General features: G+C 44.6%; 14 protein-coding genes across 14 annotated transcripts; 11 read left to right on the forward strand and 3 right to left on the reverse strand.

The window, feature by feature from the left end:
- Positions 1-118: 118 nt before the first annotated feature.
- I203_105184 (uncharacterized protein) lies at positions 119-935 on the forward strand (the record flags this gene model as incomplete). The annotated part of the gene is made up of 2 exons (XM_019144356.1): positions 119-557; positions 652-935. 2 exons carry the CDS (start codon positions 119-121, stop codon positions 933-935), a joined length of 723 nt encoding a protein of 240 aa, XP_019005691.1.
- Positions 936-1,339: 404 nt separating this feature from the next.
- Positions 1,340-2,029, forward strand: I203_105185 (uncharacterized protein; the record flags this gene model as incomplete). Its single annotated transcript, XM_019144357.1, has 2 exons — positions 1,340-1,691; positions 1,836-2,029. The coding sequence occupies 2 exons, from the start codon at positions 1,340-1,342 to the stop codon at positions 2,027-2,029; spliced, it is 546 nt and encodes a 181-aa protein (XP_019005692.1).
- Positions 2,030-2,761: 732 nt separating this feature from the next.
- On the forward strand, positions 2,762-3,422 carry I203_105186 (uncharacterized protein; the record flags this gene model as incomplete). Its single annotated transcript, XM_019144358.1, has 2 exons — positions 2,762-2,975; positions 3,055-3,422. The coding sequence occupies 2 exons, from the start codon at positions 2,762-2,764 to the stop codon at positions 3,420-3,422; spliced, it is 582 nt and encodes a 193-aa protein (XP_019005693.1).
- A 258-nt stretch (positions 3,423-3,680) lies between these two features.
- I203_105187 (uncharacterized protein) lies at positions 3,681-4,104 on the reverse strand (the record flags this gene model as incomplete). Its single annotated transcript, XM_019144359.1, has 3 exons — positions 3,681-3,792; positions 3,871-3,983; positions 4,078-4,104. 3 exons carry the CDS (start codon positions 4,102-4,104, stop codon positions 3,681-3,683), a joined length of 252 nt encoding a protein of 83 aa, XP_019005694.1.
- A 416-nt stretch (positions 4,105-4,520) lies between these two features.
- On the forward strand, positions 4,521-6,925 carry I203_105188 (uncharacterized protein; the record flags this gene model as incomplete). The annotated part of the gene is made up of 11 exons (XM_065517710.1): positions 4,521-4,794; positions 4,914-4,980; positions 5,046-5,143; positions 5,217-5,243; positions 5,301-5,414; positions 5,479-5,541; positions 5,616-5,717; positions 5,810-6,046; positions 6,098-6,230; positions 6,303-6,595; positions 6,828-6,925. The coding sequence occupies 11 exons, from the start codon at positions 4,521-4,523 to the stop codon at positions 6,923-6,925; spliced, it is 1,506 nt and encodes a 501-aa protein (XP_065373014.1).
- A 1,486-nt stretch (positions 6,926-8,411) lies between these two features.
- Positions 8,412-10,704, forward strand: I203_105189 (uncharacterized protein; the record flags this gene model as incomplete). The annotated part of the gene is made up of 16 exons (XM_019144361.1): positions 8,412-8,492; positions 8,553-8,565; positions 8,643-8,718; positions 8,832-8,883; positions 8,947-9,023; positions 9,104-9,150; positions 9,250-9,291; positions 9,376-9,422; positions 9,482-9,498; positions 9,574-9,659; positions 9,724-9,802; positions 9,897-9,997; positions 10,086-10,123; positions 10,210-10,305; positions 10,372-10,449; positions 10,534-10,704. 16 exons carry the CDS (start codon positions 8,412-8,414, stop codon positions 10,702-10,704), a joined length of 1,101 nt encoding a protein of 366 aa, XP_019005696.1.
- A 418-nt stretch (positions 10,705-11,122) lies between these two features.
- On the reverse strand, positions 11,123-12,543 carry I203_105190 (uncharacterized protein; the record flags this gene model as incomplete). The annotated part of the gene is made up of 5 exons (XM_019144362.2): positions 11,123-11,197; positions 11,262-11,519; positions 11,595-11,789; positions 11,848-11,935; positions 11,999-12,543. 5 exons carry the CDS (start codon positions 12,541-12,543, stop codon positions 11,123-11,125), a joined length of 1,161 nt encoding a protein of 386 aa, XP_019005697.2.
- Positions 12,544-12,795: 252 nt separating this feature from the next.
- Positions 12,796-13,385, reverse strand: I203_105191 (uncharacterized protein; the record flags this gene model as incomplete). Its single annotated transcript, XM_065517711.1, has 4 exons — positions 12,796-13,059; positions 13,115-13,166; positions 13,235-13,265; positions 13,337-13,385. 4 exons carry the CDS (start codon positions 13,383-13,385, stop codon positions 12,796-12,798), a joined length of 396 nt encoding a protein of 131 aa, XP_065373015.1.
- An 891-nt stretch (positions 13,386-14,276) lies between these two features.
- I203_105192 (uncharacterized protein) lies at positions 14,277-15,021 on the forward strand (the record flags this gene model as incomplete). The annotated part of the gene is made up of 4 exons (XM_065517712.1): positions 14,277-14,492; positions 14,555-14,740; positions 14,795-14,884; positions 14,938-15,021. 4 exons carry the CDS (start codon positions 14,277-14,279, stop codon positions 15,019-15,021), a joined length of 576 nt encoding a protein of 191 aa, XP_065373016.1.
- A 71-nt stretch (positions 15,022-15,092) lies between these two features.
- I203_105193 (uncharacterized protein) lies at positions 15,093-16,214 on the forward strand (the record flags this gene model as incomplete). The annotated part of the gene is made up of 5 exons (XM_019144363.2): positions 15,093-15,171; positions 15,227-15,701; positions 15,791-15,863; positions 15,919-16,002; positions 16,077-16,214. The coding sequence occupies 5 exons, from the start codon at positions 15,093-15,095 to the stop codon at positions 16,212-16,214; spliced, it is 849 nt and encodes a 282-aa protein (XP_019005698.2).
- Positions 16,215-16,922: 708 nt separating this feature from the next.
- Positions 16,923-18,346, forward strand: I203_105194 (uncharacterized protein; the record flags this gene model as incomplete). The annotated part of the gene is made up of 7 exons (XM_019144364.1): positions 16,923-17,062; positions 17,127-17,268; positions 17,338-17,446; positions 17,509-17,848; positions 17,919-18,012; positions 18,077-18,266; positions 18,336-18,346. The coding sequence occupies 7 exons, from the start codon at positions 16,923-16,925 to the stop codon at positions 18,344-18,346; spliced, it is 1,026 nt and encodes a 341-aa protein (XP_019005699.1).
- An 82-nt stretch (positions 18,347-18,428) lies between these two features.
- On the forward strand, positions 18,429-19,250 carry I203_105195 (uncharacterized protein; the record flags this gene model as incomplete). The annotated part of the gene is made up of 4 exons (XM_019144365.2): positions 18,429-18,594; positions 18,666-18,729; positions 18,785-18,916; positions 18,983-19,250. 4 exons carry the CDS (start codon positions 18,429-18,431, stop codon positions 19,248-19,250), a joined length of 630 nt encoding a protein of 209 aa, XP_019005700.2.
- A 1,865-nt stretch (positions 19,251-21,115) lies between these two features.
- I203_105196 (uncharacterized protein) lies at positions 21,116-23,437 on the forward strand (the record flags this gene model as incomplete). Its single annotated transcript, XM_019144366.1, has 2 exons — positions 21,116-21,357; positions 21,418-23,437. 2 exons carry the CDS (start codon positions 21,116-21,118, stop codon positions 23,435-23,437), a joined length of 2,262 nt encoding a protein of 753 aa, XP_019005701.1.
- An 852-nt stretch (positions 23,438-24,289) lies between these two features.
- Positions 24,290-25,371, forward strand: I203_105197 (ubiquitin-conjugating enzyme E2 4; the record flags this gene model as incomplete). The annotated part of the gene is made up of 7 exons (XM_019144367.1): positions 24,290-24,313; positions 24,421-24,516; positions 24,600-24,634; positions 24,698-24,717; positions 24,782-24,910; positions 24,986-25,056; positions 25,312-25,371. The coding sequence occupies 7 exons, from the start codon at positions 24,290-24,292 to the stop codon at positions 25,369-25,371; spliced, it is 435 nt and encodes a 144-aa protein (XP_019005702.1).
- Positions 25,372-25,398: the final 27 nt, after the last annotated feature.

Genomic DNA, 25,398 nt, shown 5'->3' on the forward strand with positions numbered 1-25,398 from the left:
ATCGACTTCCTTCTTCTGTTACACGTTGCACGATATAAGAACAACTACAAGAAACCCCATTCCAACATAATCTATCTCATCTTAACCTTATCCTCATATATGCCATAATAGCCCAACGATGCTCTCATTCTTCCTTCCCTTCCTCACCACCTCAGCATGGTCATGGTATATCTTCCACTGTCCTTCATCTCCATCTACTCCGTCAATGGTGGATGCAATGGTAAATATCAATTGGACGATCGTACCATCCTACGCAACGAATTTCTTCGTAAACCTCATCCCAGACGATCTCGTAGGTAGTATAGCCGCAGTCAACTTTACTCAAATCGATAACGTTCATATTCAAAATCAATTCAAAGATCGACTCATCGAAGTTGAGAATGTACTTGTCACAATAAGATGGGATGATTTACCTGCGAGTACGATCAAATGGGTAGAAGAACATCCCCAAGAAGCTGCATTTATAGCTATGGATATAGGTCTGTTTATAGCTCCGTGGTTACTTACTGAACCGGTTTTGGTTGGACTTGGATTTAGTAGACTTGGTCCTGTTGCTGGTACGTCTGTTTGTCTTTCTCATCTCCGGATACCACACAAGTCGAGTATAAGACTTGCTAACTTAATTGAATGATGATGGACGATGTGTTACAGGCTCAGCAGCGTCCATCGCCCAACGGGCCATCGGTAAATTGACCGAACGAGGGTTCTTTTCCCACATCCAATCGGCAGGTATGAAAGGGTATGGTAAGCCCGTCTTGGACCGTATCGTCAGGGGAGGTGCAGCTCTTGTGGGAGTAGGTTGGAAATGGCTTTGGGGGAAGAAGGATGAAGGTGGAGAAGCTGCTTCTTCTTCAGTGGCGAAGGTAGTGGGTAATGCTGTTCATGAGAATCTGGGGGGAGGAAGGGGTTATAGGGAATTGAGAAGGTTCATCTGACGAGTGACTCATCGTTGACTGGGTTGACTACGTACAATAAATAATTGATATGAATGATCTCATCTTTGTGCATGTTGATATGAACTTTCTGACTATACGATAAATTATGACATAGTCAGAAGACTGATCACTGTATGCATTGATGTTTGAGGCAGATGCTGAGCTGATGTGATCAGAAATCGATGTATGGCACACACACGAGAAGCATTTTGAGGTGTGCACAGTAGCATGACTTCAACACGACTGTTGTATCCACTTTTACTTCTTCATTCCTTCACTCATACCATAAGTTTATTCCTTGTTATCTCATCACTTCTACCATATCAATCATTTCCCCTTCATACTTCTCATTTTCCAAGTCAACCTTACAGAAACCTCACATAGATCCAATCACCGTGATGACGATGTCCAGTCGTAAAGAAGCTTATCAAACCATTCTCAACACCCTCCCTACCCTTCCAACTGCGACGACAATCGCCGCCTCGTCTGTGGCCGCCGCAACTACAGCCATCCCAGCGATTCACTCCGCCACTTCAAATATCATCGATAAAACCAATTCCATCGAATGGGCAGTCAGCGCTGAGAAAGTGAAAGAGATGGTCCAAGAGGGTGGTAAAGCGAGATTTCAATATGCTAAAGATCATCCATACCAAAGTGCGGCTGCCGTCGGTACGATCGCTGTAGTTGCTTGTCCCGGACTGGTAGTTGGACCGGCGTGGAACATAGTTGGTTTTGGAGCAGGAGGTGTCCAAGCTGGTAGGTACAGTAGTGTCTGCATAGGATTCTCCTACATCTTCAGAGTACCATATTCCAGTATGCGTTACTTACAACGATCGTCAGAATCAATGCAATCAAAATTAACAAAATGCAAAGTGAGCTGACAATATCATCTGTGAATAGGTTCAGTCGCAGCTGCCACTCAATCTGCCATTGGTAACGTCGCTTCTGGAGGTTTGTTTTCCATTTGTCAAAGTGCAGCGATGGGAGGTGCTGGAGGTACAACGAGCAATACTGCCGTTCAAGGTACTGTATGTATGGCGGCAGGTGGATCACACATGACTAGGAAGTACTGGAAGAGAGCTAGTAAGCTTTAGGAGAGTAGGTAACCATCTGTTACAGCAAGATTGGAGTTAGCCACTGATGATTTGCCCATACAGCATATCGTACTTGATTTCCAGTAGCTAGTTACCCTGTTTTGATTATCGATTCATGATGAACGGCAGAACTGGATCGTATTTTTTTATGGTACTGTATATGCATCTATAGGTTATCTTCCCCACTTTGATATTTGATCATCAACTTTACACCGAGCGACAAAGTAGATGAGACACAGTGAATGTAGTAGTCCCTTTATCAGTCTCCATTCAGCTTTGACCAGTCGATTGGGTGTTTTCGTTTATGCCCAACACACAATCAATCATTCCTTCAATCTGTCATCATTCCTATTTCCTGTACATCAAATAAGGAGGACCATACATATAAAATGATCGATGGATAATGCCGTCTTTACTGACAGCTTCTATCGTCCAAACACATACTGATATCTTGGGTAGCACTGCTTGCCTCTTTCACCTTATCCTGAACAAACCCATTCTGGCTGCTTCCTATCGACAATGAAGTTGTCTCGATTCCTCATCCTCATATCTTTACAGGCTTGGCTGGTGCGTCCGTTCTCTTTCAAAGTAATCAACAACCAATCGAATCAAGACGACCACAGTCCTTGTCGCTCCTCGCAACATCAGACCCAACCATCTAACGATATCTTCCAATCCATTCTCAACATCCCACAGAAACTACTCAACCTGAAATGGGAACGATCCTGCAAGATGGCTCTCACAGATATCGATCAAGGAACAGAAACAAAACAGAAAAGTTGGATCAAAATCAACGATATATCTAATGCCATCAAACAATATATTCAAGATCATCCATACCAATCTGCTTTTCACGCATCCAATGTCGTAGTCTTCTTCGCACCTGGATCAGTGTGGGGTCCAGTATTGGGTGTATTGGGATTCACAGATTTAGGTCCTGCTGCAAGTAAGTGACACTACGTTCTCGTTACATTATGCAATACGGTATGATATGGGAGCTGATGAGATCAGTTGACACATTATAGGTTCAATCGCATCAGCCGTTCAAGCTGTCATTCATCCTGTAGTGCCTAGAAGCATGTTCGCAATTTTTCATGCTGCCCAAATGGGTGGATATGGTATGGAGATTATGAATAGTGTCGTAAGGTCTGGGATTGAGATGATCACTGGTGGGTACTGGTATTCAAAATATTCTCGAAATGGTGAAGCGGATACGAGAAAAGGACCTTCAAAGCAAATCAAGGATGATGATAAGCTCCAGGTTAAGTCCATGTTAACGAAGATACCTCCCAATTCGAGAGACAAGGAAGATCATCTGGATATAGATATTATATTTGTATATCTTTCGATCCCAATCCTCTTTCACTGCTATAATCTGAAAAAAGAAATCTAAACATGAAGCCTCTATCTCTTCTTTTTTTTTTCCTTTATCAAGGCGAAGGATCATTTAATCAGTACTACCAAAGCCTGTAGATAAGTCAGCGATTTAAATTTACATGCCATATTCCATACAGTCAGTAGATAATTTGACTTGAAGATAATATACATGATAGCTAATATCTTACAAAAAAAAATCTCTCTATGAAATCACACCTCTTATAACCTAAGCATTTTTCCATTTTTTTTATATCACTGACGAAGAGTCGTTGTATCACACATATACGCCCAACGTGCAGAACAAAGCCACTACTCCACCACCAGCTAATGCAGACGCTAATAGAGCCGTTGTTATTTCAGAGATGGGCACCTTGGATTTCGGTAATCTACGTTGTATACCATCATCAATATTTCATATATTTAGTTCCTGGTTGTTTGGGAATATATCGGTGATAAGTACTCACGTTGTGAAAAGGAAAGTCAAAGCGAAGAAAGCCAACAGGCATATTAAGGCTATGCTCGGCAGTAAGGATGTGGAGATGGATGGTTGAAATGATGGTAGACTCGAATGAAGGGTCTGACGGAGTGAGAGATTATATCGTCAGCTCGAGGATCTTCCATTTGAACGAAGCTTGAAGCTTGAACAGTGGGTGAGATGTAGGTCAACTCACCTTTATCGAAGCGTACGTTTCCGACATCTTTCCTATCACTGTACTTCTTCTTCCTGGCTCTGGTCTGTATAGTTGCGATATATCTGTTTTGAGGTCTACGCTGCTTTGAGTTATCGTGGTGATAATATGATGCTGCGAATACAAGTTGACCTCGAACGTGGAGGTGCAAGAGGTGACCTCGGGCGTGCCTAATGGGTTTCATCTCTCAGTATTCGCACGCCTTTGATAGGTGTTTAATCGATGAATGCGGGGCCACGCGCACAGACCTGTTTACAGGCAACTCGTCCACGGTTATTCGAGAAATGAAAAGATAACCGTGGTGTCTCTTGTCCGAGCAAGAAAGTTGATAAACAGTCGTAGTAAACCAATTCGACTTTCTCACCCCCCTCATCATCAAAAGAAAATGATGCTCAGCTCGAGGATATAACAACCCAAAGTGAAAAATGTCATCGGCAAACCACCTGGTTCCACCAGCAAGAGCAGAAACAGCTGTATTCCAACATTCACCTTCACCCGACTCAAAGCTCAAAACAGAGTGGGAACCGGGTTGTCAACCTGATGAGATATACGATCGGTATCTACCCTCTTGGCGAGCATGGCTGAGGAGGAAACTGGTAAAGAGGCTGAGGGAGGAGAAAGATTGGATGGCCGATTGGCAAAAGAGAGTAAGGACTGACGGGAGAGATAAGTTTTTCTACTGGACGGCTATATTTGGGAGTGAGTTGAGGCTTTGAGCAGTTCTCTGAAAGGTAGAACTAGTAGATAGGGCGATAATTTGTCAGGGAGATGGACTTGTGAGGACATTGTGCAGCTAAAACTTGGTTCTCCATCACCAGCACATACATTCTTCATGACCTTCTTACCGGTGTTGTTTTTCTTTGGTTTCCCACTAAAAGGTAGAGTGTGAGCTACTCCATCTCCTTCTGAAAACATAACAAGATCCAAGCTCACCTGAGGGTTGTTTTCAGACTACTTCATGTTGTGGGTATGGGAATATACGTGTCATCCTTTGCGAAAGATCTGGTGTGTACACCTAGACCATACAGTCCACCGGTGATACGTCTGAGTGAGTTACCTGCAGTATACGCTTTTTTGTCTGCTTCTGCGATGTATGGTCGCTGAGCCTCATGACTTGTTAGGTATGAGCACACATCACCATGAGTACGGTGAGCTCATTTCATGCATTTCTTCCTGAATGCCTTTAGCTTATCATACATGAATAGGCTTTCCCTCTTCCCATTCTACCAACTCGACCAGTATCGCTCTTTTCTTCGGACAATGGTTGTATGAACTGAGGGAGCATGTAGGAATGCCAACCATCATTGTTGGATGGATATGTGAGTGGTTATATATACATGCTCATGGAACGACACACCCCACGTGCTGATGACTTCATTGTAGTTCTGGCGATATACGCTGCGAGTGTAATAGGAGGAAGGCTATACACAGGAATGCATTCGACAGGTGTGTACCGCTATTACTTGTCTTACACATATTTGCTGGTACTGATGCACTGCTAACCTTGTTGATTCCCGTAGCCGATATCATAGGGGGCGGTCTGATGGGAACGGCCTGTTGGCTATTATGGATCTTCGTTGGAGATCAGACGGAAGCGTGGGTGAATACAGGTACATGGTTAGGTGAGTTCCTCTTATCATCTCATTCTCTCTGACCGCAATCTACTTAATGTCGAGACGAGAGATCATGCTAAAACACTATACGTCCCATACAGTTCCCGGTATCACTGTCCCCCTCACCCTCGCGATGGTACATTACCATCCTCAACCGTTAGATGATTGCCCCTGCTTTGAGGATGCCATTGCCGTCCTCTCTGTCATACTAGGTTCATTCTTGGGGCATTGGTGGGGAGTTACAACGAATCAAGCTGTACCAGCTCTCTTACAGCGAGAACCTTTCGGTAGAGGTTTCTTTGTTGGTTTAGGAATAGCCATCTTCAGGCTGATTATAGGTGAGTTTGCAACATCCACGGCATAAACATAGCTAATCTGACATAATGTAGGTCTAGGATTGATGTTCGCTTGGAGACTAGTCGTGAAGGCCTCTTTACTTCGTATACTCCCACCCGTATTTAGAGTGATCTCGAAACTCTCGGGAACTCATCTACCTACAAGAAGGTTCTATAAAGCTGCCACGTAAATTTTGCCTCTCTCCTACCTAACACTATCGTCCTCACGCACAATGGCTAATGGAATGAAACTGAATAGTGATTATCAAGAAGTGCCTTCCAATATCGCATTCAGACATATCCCTTCAGTGGTAGATCTACAAATTGGTGAAAATGATTCTTCAACTGGCATCTCACCTGTAGATTCACCTTTGTTGAATGGGAAGGAATTGAAGTCGCCTCCTTACGCTGAGAGTGAAGGATTGAGAAAGAGGATGAATAACGGTGTTACTACAGAGAAAGAAAAGGAGAAAAAGAGGAAAGATGAGGAGATTAGAGTATTGGTTAGGATGAATAAACGGAAAGGTGACAGAGCGAAATATGATGCAGAAGGTGAGTCGGTCTTGGTGACAGGTCAGATTTGGAGGCCATTGCCTGTCAATGTGAGGGTCGAAGATGAAGATGAAAACATCTTCATCATGTCTTTGCTGTTGGTCCCTCTACTGCTCCTGGAAGTGCAAGCTTTGAATCTTTTCTTGTTGTTGTCTTGTGGTTGTGAAACTGCGTCTCCATCCGCATATTTCGGATGTGACCATGTGCTGACATGCCAACCCTCCTTTGACAGTCCTCACTAAAGTTGGAGTCTATACTGGACTAGGACTTATAGCGACATCGTTCATACCCGTACTATTCAGGCAGATCGAATCCAGGATATTTGGATGAAATATGTCTATTCTCCCCCAATGAAAAAATCGACGCGGAGATCTATCCTTGTTCGTGGTTGTCGTCGTACTTGTCGTACTTACTGTGATCTTGAGTCTAGACTAATGTATGATACGATATACCGCCGGCTAGGTGTACAGGTCCCATGGATACACAAGTGTCAATTCAATGCGATAGCCGAGGTGTTTTGTGTCTAGATGATGCGCTTAGGCATGGACATCGTGGTCAAGGTAGGATACTATAAGGGGCGCAGCAAACTTTATTTCATCACGAAAGGTACAGTATGTCGACTTTTGGTCATCGGTTAATGGGTCATCATCGATCATTCGACATCAATGAGTCAACCACATGAACACGTTCGAGATAAAACTTACAGTACTTCATCTCAAATTGTCTACTAACACATGACATTGCTGGAACAGCAAGACAGCTTCATACAATGGGAAGCGTAAGACTGAGCTACATCATCTCTCGATCCTCATCAAGATCTCTCTAAGGGTTGTACTGTATCCGTGCGATCATATCTAGGGAACTGACTTAGTGCAAGTTATATGTACAGCATCTTTGTATTGTGGCACCTTGACAACCATCATCATTGATTGCACTCGTACTAAGAAGAAGGTAGATCGCTTTTGACAATTCACATAGGGTTATACTTCCGACTCCCTAATTGGATGTCATGGTAAGTTATAGATCGTCTGAATGGAGACAACATATGCTATAGGTCCTTTATATATCCTATCGTATTCACATCTCAGGATCTAAAGACGAATGACCAGTCCATCTAATACTGTGCCTCGATACAGTACAGTATCATTTAAAATACACTTTGATCGAAGTGTTGCGCAACAACACCAATACCAAGAGATCTGGATTAATTCGCCAAAGTCAACATCAACATCAACAACCGAAGTGTGATGAGCCATGCGATGAGCGATACACAGATACTCAGATCTCACCATGGCATACCTACGTACGTATACCATATGGTGCATGTGCTTGGTAACGGGCGTGAATGTATGACACTTTAGTCTCATTTAGGTCCTTCAACCATCTCTTGAATTTTGCCAATGATATCTCGAAAGTTTTCGGTCAAGGATACGCACAGCTCGTGAAAATTACATTGATCCATCCAGAGTGGACTTTGATCTAACTCTAAAAATACTTTCCTGCATTTGCACAAAGAAAATAGTGAGAAACATCAGACGGATGGATAGAGACAAAAAAAAGAAAAGAAACCAAAAAAGCAAGACTTGAGAAGATCCGATACTGTATAAAGAGGAAAAAACTCATTATATCTCGCTTTCTCTTCCTTCTCGACGACCAACTTCAAGGTAAGGCAACGTGTCATACTTGTATCATCTCAAGCTTTCAACATCGGCACTTAGACTTACAGCTTATCACAGAACACACAGCACACATTTCTGACACGACTACAGTACTTAGGATCATCAAAGAGAACAGTCATAGTGGCACTTCCGACAAGATGAACGTCAACGCTCAGAAAGATAAGATCATTGATGGGTTCGATGAAGCTGCTGCCAAAGAGTTATTCGCCAAAGATGCTGTGAGTTGTGTCTCTTTTCCCTCAAAGACAATTGGACAACCGCTGATCCTGTTCTCGCAGAGATTCATGCTTCGTAAGTATCCCTTTCGAAAAAACCTTTGACTACTCTCGCTGATCCAGAATGCTTTTGCGTATATGCCATGTAATTAGAATGTCAGATGGCTTCTTTGATCATTGATACCTTCTTAGCTGGAGTATTGTTATTACAAGTTATAAGCTATTTCACGTAGGTCTATTTACTTTCTCCCCTTCTTTCTCTCAATGGGTCCGTTAACCCCTGTCCCTTTTTTTCTCTTTCGAAGAATATAAACTAATGGTCTTTATTCTTGATGGCTGTAGATACCAGAGGAATGATAAACTCTTTACGAAAGCGGTTGTACTTTGGTGTTCTGTAAGTATATTCACCGACGCAACGTAGAAACAGAATTGCTGAACGTCGTTAACTCATGTGTAGCTGTGGAGTTTCACAATCACTTGTTATTACTGGGTATACATGTCGTACCTCTTTGTAGACTCATATGGCTTATGGTTGTGAGTGGCTCTTGTACTCATTCCTAATGATTGTACCGGATGGATCGTGGGGCTAACACTGTTGTCTACGGACGTTTCAGACCTTGGCTCGAAGTCAGGTGGTTGGGAATGATGCCTTTATTCGATGGTATGTTCGAGCCCTCCTTCATACCTTCACGACAGTCGAACGAACCCATTCATGCGATTCGACATGGACGCTGAGATCACAATACTCGTTCTACGTTAGTCCTCTGTGTCTGTGCTGTGCAAAGCTTCTTTGCGTACAGAGGTAAGTGAGGCCCATTCCACCAAACAATGGTATACAGTGCTGTATTGTCCAAGAACATCTGTTGATTTGCTGTACCACTTATAGCTTATCTACTCGTACGAAGAAACAAGTTCGTCTATGCAATCATCATGGTGAGACAATTGTCTCCCTTCATCACTATCATTTCAAGCTAACTCTCACTCTACTTTAGGCACTGATCCTTGCTGCGTGAGTACATATCTGATAAAAAGGGTCCTCCTCCTCTCGTATGTGCTGTGCTGATACTTCGTCCTTACATCACAGCGCGGGCGGTGGTATAGGAGTCACCATCGTGTTCGGCTCACAACCCAGTTTATTGGGTGCCGATAAATCCGGACCCACATTGATCAGTAAGATTCGGCCGGAGGTTTCTGATTTCAAACATTGCAGAGCTGACATATGTTATTGTATCAGCTTGGACTGCCACCACTACCGCTGCAGACGTGTTGATCGCTGCATGTATCCTTTGGGGTTTGCTTAAATCTAAATCTGGGTAGGTTTTCCACTCATAACTCTTGTGGCAGAAGTATACACTTGATCTGACAGGCGCCTTTTCTTCTTCTTCATCCGTGTTTGGAATGTCATAGTTGGGCACATACCGATCGAATGGTCACTCGATTGATCAGATTGACTTTTGAAGCTCAATTACCACCTACTTTCCTAGCTTTGGCATATGTCATCGAATGGTGTGAGTAATTTCCTCCTTCCCCATTTCAAGAGAAGGGATCCATCAATGGACTGACTAGTGGTCTTTTGTATGTGTGTTTGATATATAGCTCAAACTCCCTCGTCCTTGCTCGGAGCTGTATTTCAAGTAAGTTCACTTACAGTCCATCTATGCTAATTTTACTTAAACTCGTCGGTAAACCAAGCTAATTCGTGGGAATTCAAACGAAACAGGCGCTTCAATCAAAGGCGTATACTGTTGGTTTACTTTTCACTCTGAATGCCAGGTTATCGTTCACTGTCAATACGACAGATACCAAATCTGGAGGTGTAGGTGTTTAGGTATCTCTGTAACATAGTAATGCTGAGATTCTGAATGTTATGCCATTTCTATAGGCACCCCAAGTATACGCCATGACGGATCGTAAACCCACTCAGCTTGAAGTTACTGTCCAACAAGAAACTTACATCCATGTGAGTGATTGCTGACAATCCTTGTATTTTGCATTGACCTGATCTCGATTCTGGCTGATCGTGTCGTGTCATTCGAATTTTCAGGACGACGTCTACGCCAAAAACAATAACAACCAAGTCAAGTCTTCGAAAGGGCACGTAGCCAAATCAGACTCGTTGTCGGATTACGATGATAATTCTCATACTGTCGGACATGAGAATGGAAGTAGAGCGAGATTGACTTTTCCCGAAGCTATGGCTAAAAGTTGCAATTAGCTCTGCAAGGAGAAAATAAATACAATAAGAGGCGGAGGTGTCCTTTGGACAGTAGCTTGAACGGTGCTGAACAATGTCGCAAGAGGTAAAAGATAATGAAGGAGGAGATATTCATGTGGGATGGGGATGGGTGGGAAAATGCGAGGAAGTCGTGTGGATAGTTTACTGTATGTTCATGTCGGATGTTATTCCATGTCATACCGGAATTTGTGAGATGAGAGATTGAATAATATGTGTGGGCAAAAGATCAAGAGGATGATTCATATGCTGTTCATTATCTTTGCATGTTTCGGGCGGTACAACAAAGGCTGAACAGTACAACACAACGCTCTAGGTAGGTTGTTATACAACGGAAATATCGAATCTATACAACTCTTTTCTCCCCAACGAGATGAAGTAAGGAGAAGCGGCAACGAAATCATAACAACAGGATATCCTGTAAGAGGCTTCTCCAAGATGGATCCTGTACACCTTGGTCTTTCAACTTATACAACTATTCAGTGGCGAGTCTACATCAGCCAAATGACTTCCATGACAGATTTACTGCTATAACCTACCTGATCAAGTATCCTCAGAGCTTCTTCTACATCGTACGAGAAGCTTGCATCCGATCTTAGAGCTTCTATGACTTTCTTAGCCTGATATCTACCTTCACGAGTGAACATCATCGACCCGACTATCAAAGTCGGCACGAGCATGTTGACTGTACATGGTGATGACCTCGAACTTTCCAAGTGATTCAAAGCAGAGCTGGTATAAGTTTGAACGGTAGGGTGAGAATGGGGATATCCTAGCAGATCAACGCAGATGACGACCTATTGGGCGATACACGTAGACTTCAGCAACACAAACACAACAGGCTCATATGAAGCGCATATTCGACTACTCACCCTCATAGTATATGCAATAATTAGATTACCAAGCTGAACGCGAGATAATCTATCTGCAGTACCTATGGTCACTTCCCATATATCCAATTCTAATAACATATCTTGTACTTTCTGACCGTGAATAGTGATGTAGGTCGGATTAGGTAATTTGGATAAGACTTCCTTCTCGTGAACCAAGATGTTGATTCGATTAACCTGAACGTGATTTATCAGCACAGTCGCACGCAGTATATACCGGGGGCAATGAACCTACAACTTCTAACATCCCCCTGTCCATACCGCACACGAATTGGAAGGAGTCTGGATGTGTCGAATCAGCGTTCTGCTCGGCAAAGTCGAACCTACATATCGAATTTCGTTCAGTACTTCAACCTGTGAGTGCTTGTAGGGGCCACGCAACTCACCACCAAGGTTGGAATTCCTTTTCAAGCAAAGTAGGTGCCGCTCCCGAAGCAAGACAATGCCATACATCTATTATTGCCAGATTCTCCAATAAAGTTCTGGTCCTATTCAAATGATCTAACGATATCTTCTTAGCTTCTTCTAAAAGTTTGATAGGTCCTCCACGTAATTTGACAAGTTTCAATCCTAAGTTATACGCTTCTTTCCATTGTGTCGAAACTAACATCACTTGTGATATGCATATACAGACTATACTAGTCAAGATCGTATCGGTTATCTTCTGTATCTCAGCATTCGCACCAGGGGCCGCTATCGCATTGTTGTCGGCTTCATCTGGAGAGTTTGTAGATATGTCTATATCGGAAAATTTGAGATTCAGAGCTATTTTACCCATCTCAATAGCAGCTTTGGACGATTGGATACTGGTATCTCTAAGGGATTTGATCTGGCTCGAGTTTGGTGGATCATTCGATGATGGTAGAGGTGGTATACCCCATCTACCCATTGGGGTTTGTTTGAGATAATTCTTTTCTGATCGCAAGAACATTGAGGAACGATGTACAGCCGCGATGGAAATAATGGATAGGAAGAATGAGTCAATCTCCATGGACGAGCCTCGACGGTTCTGGAAGCATTCGGACATATCGAAACAGTTTACAGGTCTTTCAGGATGAGGTATCGCATGCAGATTCACGGTGCCTAGTAAACATCAGTAGGTAAGCTTATTTCATCCATTTTTTAGACAGGTTATATCTTCAACTTACCATAACATAGGAAGTGTTGTAGCCATAGCCATAAGTCAGTAAGGAAAGTTCATATCTAGATGGATTGGCGGACTCGCCAAAGATCTCTCCTTCACATCTGGGATAGACAGAGCTAGCAGATCCACCAGGGTGATTGCAGGTGGGATCGTTCCAATAGCATTGATGATGGCATTCAACTGTGCATCTCGTGAACTTTCGGCATGGGGAAGTACATTGAGATTGATCACTTGTTTGGAAGATGACGATAAGGCAGATTCAGAGGTACCGGGGTTGTTGTTCACTGCTATTGGATATGTACACTACCATACATATAACCTCAGCGAAGTACTTACGAGTGGAGGGATGTTTACTCACTATTCTAACTGTCCTTTGACATCTTCCACAAACAGGTTTCTGCTCGTCGCATCTTCGTGGGCATGAGGATCAGCCCAAGAACACTCCAATAAATCACTGGAAACACGTATTCATACGCACTTGTGCTTCAATTTTCTACAGGTCAAGCAACCTGTGATGAATCCCACCGTAATCAGCAGTTGCCAAGAACGAGGACAACCCTTGGAGATAATGCGACCTCACCTGTTCTACTTCTTCGATGTCTTACATGCGTGCTATCCGCAGGCGGCATCGTGCTTAAAGTCGAGCTCTTTTGGATATCAGTGTAAACATGAGTGCTGGGTGGCAAAACAACTGACAGTGTGAGAATGAAAACGCATTCAAGTGGTGTTGTTCTCGTTAGGTACTAAATGTAAATGGCACGTGGCACTCTACATTTGGCTGGGGTCCTCTGATTGGCTACCAGTGATCAAGTTCACCATCATCCTTGTGAGGGTTTGAACATCTGCACACATCCCGATAGAACAAGTAGGGTCAGCCTGCGTTGAATCTCTGACGAGTGATATATCGAGACCGGTCCAAGGATCATTCGATGGTAGGTATTGTTTCGCCAACAGTCTGCCTCTATAGACATGCTGGCGTTACAGGAAGAGACCCGGCGCTGATACGTCTGCTACGCGTACATCGCTGCTTGCGATAACAAAATTCGGAGTATCCTAACCCCGGTCTGCAATAGTGAAATCATCTCAACGAGAAATCTTCTTACTCCACAAATCCTGAGGCTTGCCATCATCTTTCTAAGCGCGACCTGATTAACTTACTCGCAAGCCCGCTTAAGTCGACCGCACCAGTCTCCTTCTACATGAATGTGGTCAGCAGACCTATGTTGTGTATTGGTGGAACCGTGAGCTATTTACGACCCCGAATAGCCTATGAGAGTTCACCTAGCTCTTCAATAGAACGATATGAGCGAAGAGAAGATTTCAGGGTCTGACTTAGCCGTAAGCGTACCCGTACATACGCGAGTGAGATAAGAGCAACGAACAACGTTGACTTCATACATTATTGTCCGTTGGATTTATAGCAATAATCAACCAAGTACTGTGACCTGATTGATCATGCATATCTATCAATCGTATCCCTCCTCTGGCTATACAGTCGATACCACTGAAACACCGTCAATATGCCTGCTCAATCAGATATAGGCTTACCTCCAGTAGGTATGGAGAATAGAAGTCTGGCGAACCTCAAACTTGATGATGAAGTTACAGGGCTGCCTTTGGAGAGTGGTATGAGTCTATCCCATTTGCTAGCTACCGTCCGTAACAACCCCCTCCTTGATTACCGAAGTAGCGAAGAGCTTCCTAGTAAAGCAGATGTGGTGATAATCGGTTCGGGAGTAAGCTGGAGATCTACGTTGCAACATGGCAGTATATATAGCTGACTAGGCTGTGTATGTAGATATCAGGAGCTCTGACTGCTCTGAACCTGCTCGAATCACCCAATCCACCTAGATTTGTGGTAATTCTTGAAGCCAGAGAATTGTGTTCGGGAGCGATAGGTAGAAATGCAGGTCATTGTAAGCCTGATTTATGGAGAGGTTTCTCTGAATATGCTGAGCGCTTTGGTAAGAGCCAAGCACTGAAGGTGAGCAGGGTGACATTACACCCCCATATGACGTACTGAACAGAAGACGGACAGGTATTGGACAACGAAAGGGAGACTCGGGACGCTCTAGTCGACTTCGTTAGTAGGAATAACATAGATTGCGATGTATGGAATGGGAAAACAGTATGTAGAATCGTCTATTCTTTCATTCCTGTCCGTGCTGACAATAATTATAGCTGGACTTTCTGATGGATGAGGAAGTGGTCGCACGATCAGCAGATAATATGAGAGCTTTCAAAGCCGCTGGGGGGGGATGCTAGTCTAGTGGACGTAATCCTTGACCCTTCGCAAGCTGAGAAGGTGAGTCATGGCCTTGTAAGTTATGTAGCTGATGAATCAGATCTCCCGAGTCAAAGGGGCGAAAGCCGTTTACGCATGGAACGCATCTACCTTACACCCATGGAAACTAGGTGAGTCGTCATATCATTACCAAAGAATAAAGCTCACTGCTCGGTGACTGCTCAGTTGCATTTGTCATTAAGCGATGCTTGAAGCTAGGCCTCAACCTTCAGACCATGACACCTGTCACTACCGTCTCCGGATCAAGAAACAATTGGACTGTACATACCTCTCGGGGCAAGATAAGCACATCTACGGTCATACATACTACAAATGCATATTCAGCAGCTTTGTTGCCAGAGACTAAGAAATCGATGACCCCTATACCACACATGTGCAACCTCGTCTACCCGCCCAGTACTCATTCGGGCTCGAAGGCGTTAAGTAACTCATGTTCAGTGATATACAAAGAAGGTCTATACTCTGTGAATCCACGATCGACCTCTGATGGGGCTATACTATTCGGAGGTGTACAGCCGAACCAATATTGTCTGGAGGAATATGTAGAAGCTAAAGAAAGCAGGAAATACGATGATAGCCTGAAGGATTTCCAACCTATAACGGACTGCGTAAAGGAATTGGGTAAGAGTGGATTCTTATGGTATGTGCTCTGTCCCACGCAGTGCTTGTACATGATTATATGTTATTCATCGCGCACAGAAGGAGCTGACCGTAAGTCTTGATGCTCAGGGATGAATACAAAACACCGAAGACAGGCTTTGGTGTGCGTCATGATCGTTCTTGGAGCGGTATCATTGGCCTGGTATGTGTCGAATTTTTCCTGTACAAGTCGCCTGGGCTGACTGTGCTTATGACAGAGTGCCGACGGGGTACCATATGTTGGGGCTGTACCAGGGAAATCAGGTCAATGGATGAGTTGTGGTCATAATGGACACGGTATGGTAAGTTAATCTGACTACTTGCGTGAACCAGAATAGATAGGCATTTGAGCTGAGCAGTCGTAATTCATACAAAGGCCCGTACATTCACATGCTCCCGAGGTTTGGCACAGCTGGTGCAAGGGTCTGAATGGAAGGACACTGGTTTACCAGAATGCTATCAGGTCACTGAAGAGAGATTGCGAGGAGAAAAATATAGACAACATAATTTATAAAATCCACTTTGTAACCAACAGCCTAAATGTACACTGCTCTTCCCATTTTTGTTCTCCGTCTATGGGATATTCCACCTATATAATGCATCACATCAGCTTTGCCTTGCCGAAATGAGGCCTCGTGGCTTTAGGTGAATGGTTGTAGGAGATTAGGTAGTGATAGTACTACTGACGTCAGGCTTACGATGACTCCCGTCTGCCCGTCAATCATAAAGCTCGTCAGCTGATCTCAGTACTGCAATAAATCCATATCAGTCGCGGCAAGGACCTCTTGACTGATTGTTCAGACACTTCTGATAGCTACACAGTCTATGCCTGATGACATCCGGTGCCAAGGCGCCACTCATATATTTACGTTGGTTAACCGACTCGAATCGTTACCGTGAATTCGGTTAGATGCGCGTACCTGGCGGTTAAGTCTAAAAATACCCTGTTGAAGCTTCCATAGCAATTTCTTCGTGTTTCCTCTCAAAAGCATCATCACAGCTGCAGATCCCAATACATTCGGACGATCCAATGATATTCGACCTGTCACTTGATCATACTCGGTGAACGGAAGGGCGATAGATAACGACTCTGACTCTGAATGGGCGGTTCCAGATATATATCAGGGAGGGCTTCAGCGATATTATCTGCGTCATGATTAATTAACCCCTTCTTCCCTTCTTCTTCGTTCATCATCCATCATCACGCGAAAGGAGAAGCAAGATGTCCAGCTCAAGTGTACATACGAGCTCCAACATACCTGATTATGGTACACCAAAGGATGTCGTTGATGCCGTCCAGGTCCAAACTTTTGATACTGCCGAGGCTCCTGCAGAGAACATCTTCTCGAATCATGCTCAAAGGTGAGTGCAAATACCTATCACGGCTGATATCGAACGGAGTTAACGAAGTATTGACGCTGTATAGAGGTCTGAAGATGAGGCATTTACAGCTCATCGCTATCTCAGGTGCCATCGGATCATCGGTCTTCCTGTCCATCGGATCTCCCTTGACAGGTGGTCCCTTGGCTTTATTGATTGGTGTGATACTATGGTCCACCGTTGTCTGGGTAAGTCACCCTAACGTACCAGTCGATGTATGGAGCAGTTGCTGATACTACTTCTTGGAGGACTCTTAGGCCATCAGTAACTGTTTGGTCGAAATGTGTACTCTGTTCCCTGTTGAAGGTGGTTTCGTTTACTACGCTACTCGATTCTTGGACCCTTCTTTAGGTTTCTCCTTGGGTTGTAAGTCTCGTCATTCCTTTGCCATCGGGACGTTTATTGATATTTTCGCCTTGCGAATGTAGGGAATTATTTCCTCTGTCAAGTCTCATTGATTTGCGGAGAGTTTACATCGATGAATGTTTTGGTCGCATACTGGGCTCCTGATCTCACACCGGCTGTTATCATCTCAGTCGGTTTGGCTCTCTTGCTCTTTGTTCAGGTCTTCAATGTTAGAGTATACGGTGAAACCGGTAAGTCAGACCTGTACATGTTCTCATCACCACACGGATCACTGACCCCTGTGAACAATTTCGCACAATTTTGGATCAGTATCGGTAAAATTTTCATGATCTTTGGTGCTGTCATCTTTACTTTCATCACTATGGTGGGAGGAAACCCAAAACATGACAAATACGGATTCAGGTGAGAGTCTTTGTTTTCGGCATATATGTAAGCATCTCGCATCGCTGATAAGCGCCCCTCCATCTCATAGATTCTGGAAAGATCCGGGACCTTTCGCCGATTCCTCTGGAGTCGATAGAGCTCAAGCTATTTGGCACGCCGTGCAATGGGCCGCATACGGTATTGTAAGTCAACAGTGTGATTCAGAGCCAGCTCAATCATCATGATTGATGTTCATTACTCATATAGGTTGGTCCCGATTATATCGCTTTGGCTGCTGGGGAAGTACAGAACCCCCGAAGGGTATTGCCAAAAGCCTTCAACTCGACGATTTATAGAATTCTAGGGTTCTACGTAGGAGGTGCTTTCTTTGCTGGTATCAACGCTTCTTCGAATGATCCCTCTCTTCTGGGTTCTACAGGCGCTGCCAAAATCACCTGTAAGTACCATCACGCTCGTCTATACTTGTACTATGTGGCTGGTAGGTGCTGACCGAGGGAACCGATAGTACATCATTAACATGGATCGACTTGGTATCCCCATTTTACCCTCCATCCTCGTCGCTGGTCTTCTCATCTCCCTATTTTGTTCCACCTCTTCCATGGCTTTCGCTGCGAGTAGAACCTTATACCTACTAGGTCTTGAAGGTCATGCACCTCGAATCGTCACCATAACCAACAAATATGGACTACCATACGTTTGTGTCCTTGTTACCCTCGCTCTCGGATGTTTGTCCTTCATGGCTTTGGGAAGCGGAAGTGCTACTGGTGTGTCCCGCCTTCTGCCTGTGTACATGATCCTGTCGTCCGGTGCGACGCTAATGAATACGTACCAACAGTTCTCAGCTGGCTTATCAACTTGACTGCTGCTACTCAAATGATCACCTGGATCTCCATCGCAGCGTGAGTCTTGAACGCGAAGATGATAGGCACACACAGCTGGTATTTGGATCAATAGCTCCTACCTTCGTTTCAGAGCAGGTATGAGAGCACATGGGCTAGGAAACGAATTCTTGCCTGCCAGAGGATACTTCCAACCTTGGTCAGCTTGGTGGGCACTGTTCTGGGCTCCATTCGCTTTGATCTTTAGGTACGTCACCCCATCTCGGCAAGAGTCAAGTAATATCAGTAGGCAGCTAATGCGAGTGAATCATAGTGGACACTACATCTTCGCTCCTGGAACATTCACCGTACCAGATTTTATGTTCACCTATGCGGCTGTATTCATCTTTATCGTCCTCTCGATAGGATGGAAGATCAACATGGTGTTGAGATACGGTCAAAAATGGTTTGGCATCAGAGCTAACGAGATGGACTTCACAACTGGTGTAGCCGAGATGGAAGAGATGAAAGCTATAGCTGAAGAGAAGTGGAGGACGGAAAAGAAAAGTAGATTAGATAAAAGTGTAGATCATATTTTCTAGTTGGGTGATATTCTTTTTTTCGCCTGTCTCTCCGAGGCCCTGTTGGGTACTGGAAATGAATTGAAAGTGCGTCTCTTACTACTTCTCAATGCTTTTGTAGAATGGGCCTGATTATTGAAACATCGAACTTGATAAATCACGCGTTGCAAACTCCGCACTACGCTACAGCGCCGGAACAGATCGCGAGGTGTGAGCTTGCATTGAATTTTCCATAAAAGCATGGCAAAGGGAACGCATGCAAGTCGATAGGAGTCGATCAATATGGCTTTTTCAGGAGACCTGCCGATCGTTCGAGGTAGATCTTGTGGCTTGATCAACGTGCTTTGAGGATCGACGGATCGCCGAGAAAACCGCTTTGAGCAATTGGACGTGAAGGCAATGTGAGAGAGAGACAGACGTGCATAATCGGGTATACCATCCGAGACTCTTATTGCTATTGCGGCTGACTGATCGACGCCTACTGAAGGGGACGGGACAGAATGGTAATTTCGAAAATGCGAGAGTCGGTCCACGTATGTATTGGCTTTGCTGAACAGCAGTTACTTCCAATTTCAAGCTGAATTGGGCAGATCGTCATGTCGGCGATCGGAATTTCAGATACGTGAACGATCACCGCGGAATAAAACAGTGAAACCTATGCAGCCATTTCCGACCGAGACCTACTAAAACAAGCTTTAACTTCGATTTCGAGATTGCATGCGCTAGTTCCATTTAGCCTACACTCCACTTCGGGGAGTGATTCATGAAGGGGTTTTGGACTAATAGGTCGATAGACATCCCGACTCACCTCGTCTCGGCGCAGACAGGAAAATAAACATCATTTCGGTTGACACTAGACGGAACTCCAAACAGAGCTTGGGAATCTACGACCACATCGTGATTCACCGGGATAGTAGTTTTGTTGATCGCTGCTTCATGCTCTCCCACTTTCTGCTATATTTGGTTCAAGGACCGGCAAGTGGCGAAGACGAACCTGAAAGGTAACGTAACTCACCCGGAGCTGGAACGACAGGAACACGTCGATTCCGTCGATCACAGCCGGATTCAGTATATTTCACATCAGTTAGACCCATGTGCATTCGTTTGTCACCCATTAGTAACTTTGTCATTCCTTGAACCTAAATCTACTATGCAGACAGTGTGCCTTTAGTGAGACAACCATTAGGGATCGACATCACCACAGGGTTGTTGATTGATCACATTTGTCCAAATGATAACATGGCGTTCTGCCTCATCGAAAGGGTTCACGTTTATTTGTTCCAGCGACCAATAAGAATATGTTATCTTCATCGTGTGTGACTAATTTTCAAGGTCCTCTCTACTTGTCAGGTAAGCTAACTCTCAAAAAGGAATGTTTATATTGGTTTTTGGAAAATATGACCCAATGGACGGATTTGGTAGATTTGTTTACATCGTTTCAACGGTTTTTCCTATATTCAAGACATCCAATCTAAAGCCTCATCGTAACACTTTGTTCCACTTGATACTTACCGAAGTTGACCCTTACGCTCCCAACGAAGGAGGAAAGATGGGAATCATGCATCGTTGTTCTTCAGATTACGAAGATCAAACAGGGCCGAAACCTTGTGCATCAATGCCCCTCTCTCTTCTTGCCCCTCGCTTGTTATTCAGATTGTAACTCCCAAATCTGACAGTCTGGATGTTTATATTCAACTTCACCCAATACCCAAGATGCCCCTCCTTTTTTTCTTCTTTTCTTTCTTTAACCATCAGCTTCAACAAATCTACAAACTCGACTCGACAACCATTCAAGAATTCTTTCAAATAGAACTTCTTCGGAATCAGCAACACATCGGCTCATTCGATACTCGACAGATCCTCATCAGTCATCAAAATAACCGACCATGGTCAAATTACAGGCCTCATTCACTCTTTCTCTGCTAATCGCGATCTTGAGTATCGGCAGCGCTCAAGCTGAAGTCGCCGGTGCCCGAAACGGACCCCGACGACATGACAAAGCTGCATCTGCTGGAAAGCGATCCCTCGCTCCTAGGGCGACAGACCCTTGGGCGAATTTCAAGTCGTTTGACTGGTCCACTTGGCAGACCAATTGGGGTTGGGCAGGTCACACTTTGGCATACGTAAAGTGAGTGAAGGTTTTTCGCAAATTCATGGGAAGTCGCTGATTCCAACTTCAATCATTCAGAGCTTGGTACTACGACGAATATGGTCTCAATCTGCCCTCTGGTGTGAGAAGTTGGCCCGAATTATCTTACTATGTCAGTTACTTTGGTACCTATAAGCCTACTCCTTCACCTTCCATCTCGTCATACGGTGGTGGCAACACCGAAGACCCCTGGGTCACCGGTACCCTCGCCTCTTCTTCCACCTCTTCCAGCAAAGCTGCCTCTACTTCCACTTCCACTTCTACATCTACCTCTTCTGCCAAATCATCCTCGAGTTCAGCTGCTGCCGCCAGCTCCTCTGCCATTATCAGCTCAACCTCTTCTAGCAAAGCCTCGTCAACCTCTTCCTCTGCTGCTGCTTCCTCCAGCGCTGCCTCGTTGACCGGATCGGCCGCATCTTCGAGCACTTCCTCGTCAGTGGCTGCTTCTAGTTCCTCGTCAAGCTCTTCTAAGGCTGCTTCAAGCTCTTCTTCCTCAGTCGCTGCATCAAGCTCCTCATCTGCCGCTGCCTTGTCAAGCTCTTCCAAGACCGCTTCCTCATCTTCATCTTCTTCAGTCGCTGCTTCAAGCTCATCATCATCAGTTGCTGCCTCCAACTCTGTTGCCGCTTCCAGCTCTTCAGCCGCCGCGTCCTCATCGGTAGCTTCCTCTTCCACAAGCTCTTCAACGAGCTCTTCCGCTTCCGCTTCTGCCACCGCTACTGTACCATCCGGATGGAAAAAAGCTGATATTCCTTGTATCGCTGATGGCAAAACTGGTCGAGCCCTACTCGGTTCATTCACTATCGATTACAATAACACCATCGAAGGCTGTCTCGCCCGATGTGACGCGGGTGGGTTCGCTATTGCCGGTATCGAATACGGTAATCAATGTTTCTGTGGTTCGTACCTCTCCAACGGTGCCTCTCTGTCTACAACTGCCACTTGCGCTGTCGCTTGTCCAGGTAACAAGGATCAAACATGTGGTGGATATTATGCCCTGTCTCTTTACGTCTCCACCAAATTAAACGGTGCTGCCCTTTCTTCGGATCTACTCTCAGTCGCCGCTACGCTTCCTGATGGATGGTCAACGGCATCGAAATGTATGCAAGAAGTCAACGGGCGAGCTCTTACCGACTACTCCTGGGCTACCGACGCTATGACCGTCCCATTGTGTCTTAATAAATGTGCTTCTCTCGGATACCAATATGGTGGTATTGAATACGGCAGAGAATGTTACTGTGGTAACTCTTTAGATAATGATGCCGATCTCACCAAAACCTCCACACTTTGTGGTACTCCCTGTGCCGGTAACCCATCTACTCCATGTGGTGGTTGGAACGCTCTACAAGTATACAACAATCCTGCTTACTCTTATTCTAATACTATCGTCAACGGTTACGTCAAGACTGCTTGTCTTCAAGAAGTCGCTAACCGAGCCTTGAGAGGTGCCGCCTACAAGGACGAGACCGGTATGACCGTCGAAACTTGTACTCAATACTGTGCCGATCGAGGATTCATCATGGCCGGTCTCGAATACGGAAGTGAATGTTACTGTGGTTCTGCTTTAGTCGGCGGTGCTTCCCTTCTTTTGACTTCCGGAGAATGTAAGATGAACTGTGTTGGTAATGCCAACGAGAACTGTGGTGGAGCCAACGCGATATGGTTGTATATCAACCCTAACACCCTTACTGCTTCCGTCACTTTACCTACCGGATGGACTTACAAGGGTTGTATCGGTGAAGGGTCATCTGCTCGAGCACTCAACTTCACCGCTACCGACCTAATCACCAAGGGGACCATGACCGGTGAGAAATGTGCAAGACAATGTTCCGAATCAGGATATACCATGGCCGGTACCGAATACGCTTCTCAATGTTACTGTGGTAACTCCTTCCAAGGAGGTGCTACTGGAAAAATCATCGATACTATCACCGACGGTACCTCTCAGTGTAACTACCCATGTCCAGGTAACGCCGCCCAGATGTGTGGTGGCGGTTATAGATTATCTTTATATTCTAGCTTGGTTACCCTCCCGGGTACCGTCACAACGGCATTATAAAATCAGTACCTGCACATTAGAGTGAATGGTTTCATACATTTATATCATCTTTATAGTATCTTGATCTTGATCTTTACCTTTCGTAGGAATTTGGACTTTTTACATAGGACTTTTTAATTTAGTTGATTTCTAGCCAATAGACGTCGATCAATCAAATGCATACCTACTAGCTATCGAACTGCTCATTTGCGTAAAGTGTTCTCGTTTGCATATGAATTTAGCGGAACAGTTGGCCTCGGAGGATTGGATTCGGCCAAAGGAGTTTACATGTTAAGTCTCTATCAGGTTTCAATAATCTCTGCCTTTCCGTATCCCGCTTGAGTAGGGAAATCGCTCCGCTCCGCCTATGATGGGGACATTGGATGCGAATCGAATTGTTGGACGGTACTGGTCATTCTATGCGTATGGTCAGAAAAGTTCCCACCGGTCTGTTGGCTCACCAGAATCAGCGGTCATGGAAAATGACGGAGGATGCCACACAATGGAGTTATTGTTAATACCGGGCCAAGCATCTATCCAGTGCGCCTCATCCCACCTTTCGTCCTCAATCACCTACCTACACTGCACTGACTGACCGACTGACTGAATCATTCCATTATATACCTCATTCACCCTTGCATCCCCATTATACATTGCCACCTATCATAAACAACACACATACACGCTACTGGTGTCTCGTAAGTTCGCCTTCTCAGCGTGGACACCCCTATCTATCTAGTAGAACGTGAGGAGGAAAAGGAATAAATAGCTGACTAAGATCACATCCGTCTTCCCTCCCTCTTTCTTGCCACTTCCATTCTATCGAATTCTTTTTGCTTTACAGGGACAAATCAATAGGAACCAATATACACAATGGCTCTCAAACGAATTAACAAGGTGAATCATCAGCTGGACTGCTACAATGCATCGTAGGAGGATCATCGAGAGCCTGTGGTTGTGGGAATAATATGCTCACGCGATATGTCTTGTTCTGACCCACACAGGAATTAATCGACCTTGGACGTGATCCCCCATCGTCATGTTCTGCCGGTCCTATCAACGACAACCTCTTCCAATGGCAAGCCACCATCATGGGGCCTGTGAGTGGGACTTTATTCTTGTTCTAGTAGAACTATTTGTGGGGAGGATCGAAGACTGATGATGACAATATCACTTAACCTAGGCCGACTCACCTTACGCCGGCGGTGTATTCTTCCTGTGAGCTCCATCTTTCTTTTCTCATCAATCGATACCTTAGCTAACTATTCTCGTTCGTGACAGCTCACTTACTTTCCCTACCGGTATGCTTATCTCCTCTTCCGATGTAACCTGAAACACTCTGACATGCTATGTAATCAATCATAGACTACCCATTTAAACCCCCCAAGGTTCAATTCACCACCAAAATCTACCACCCAAATATCAACGCTAACGGTTCAATCTGTTTGGATATCTTGAGAGATCAATGGAGTCCTGCATTGACCATTTCGAAGGGTATGTCATATCTCTCAATCTCAGTGATTATTGATACACCAGATACTGACTGGTTGACTGATGAAATTCATATAGTGCTCCTCTCGATCTGTTCAATGTTGACAGACCCTAACCCTGATGATCCATTGGTACCGGAGATTGCTAACGTAAGTTTTGCGGTTTCATCATCTTGAACCATCATCTTGAACCATCATCTTGAACCATCATCTTGAACCATCATCTTGAACCATCATCTTGAACATGTCTCATCTCACAGTCTGAGCTTCATTGTAAACCTATTATTCTTCTCTCTCTTCTCCCCCTTGTTTCCTTGACATCCCATGATATACCACAATCTAGACGGTGTATATCTTCATCTTTTCCCATATGCAGTGAGCTGACTTGTGTGACCTGATCAACAGACCTACAAGACTGATCGACCTCGATATGAAGCTACAGCAAGGGAATGGACTAGAAAGTGAGTCATCGCCAAAATTTCTGCTTCAGCT

Source organism: Kwoniella mangroviensis (genome assembly GCF_000507465.2).
Source record: "Kwoniella mangroviensis CBS 8507 chromosome 1 map unlocalized Ctg02, whole genome shotgun sequence".
Lineage (NCBI taxonomy): Eukaryota > Fungi > Basidiomycota > Tremellomycetes > Tremellales > Cryptococcaceae > Kwoniella > Kwoniella mangrovensis.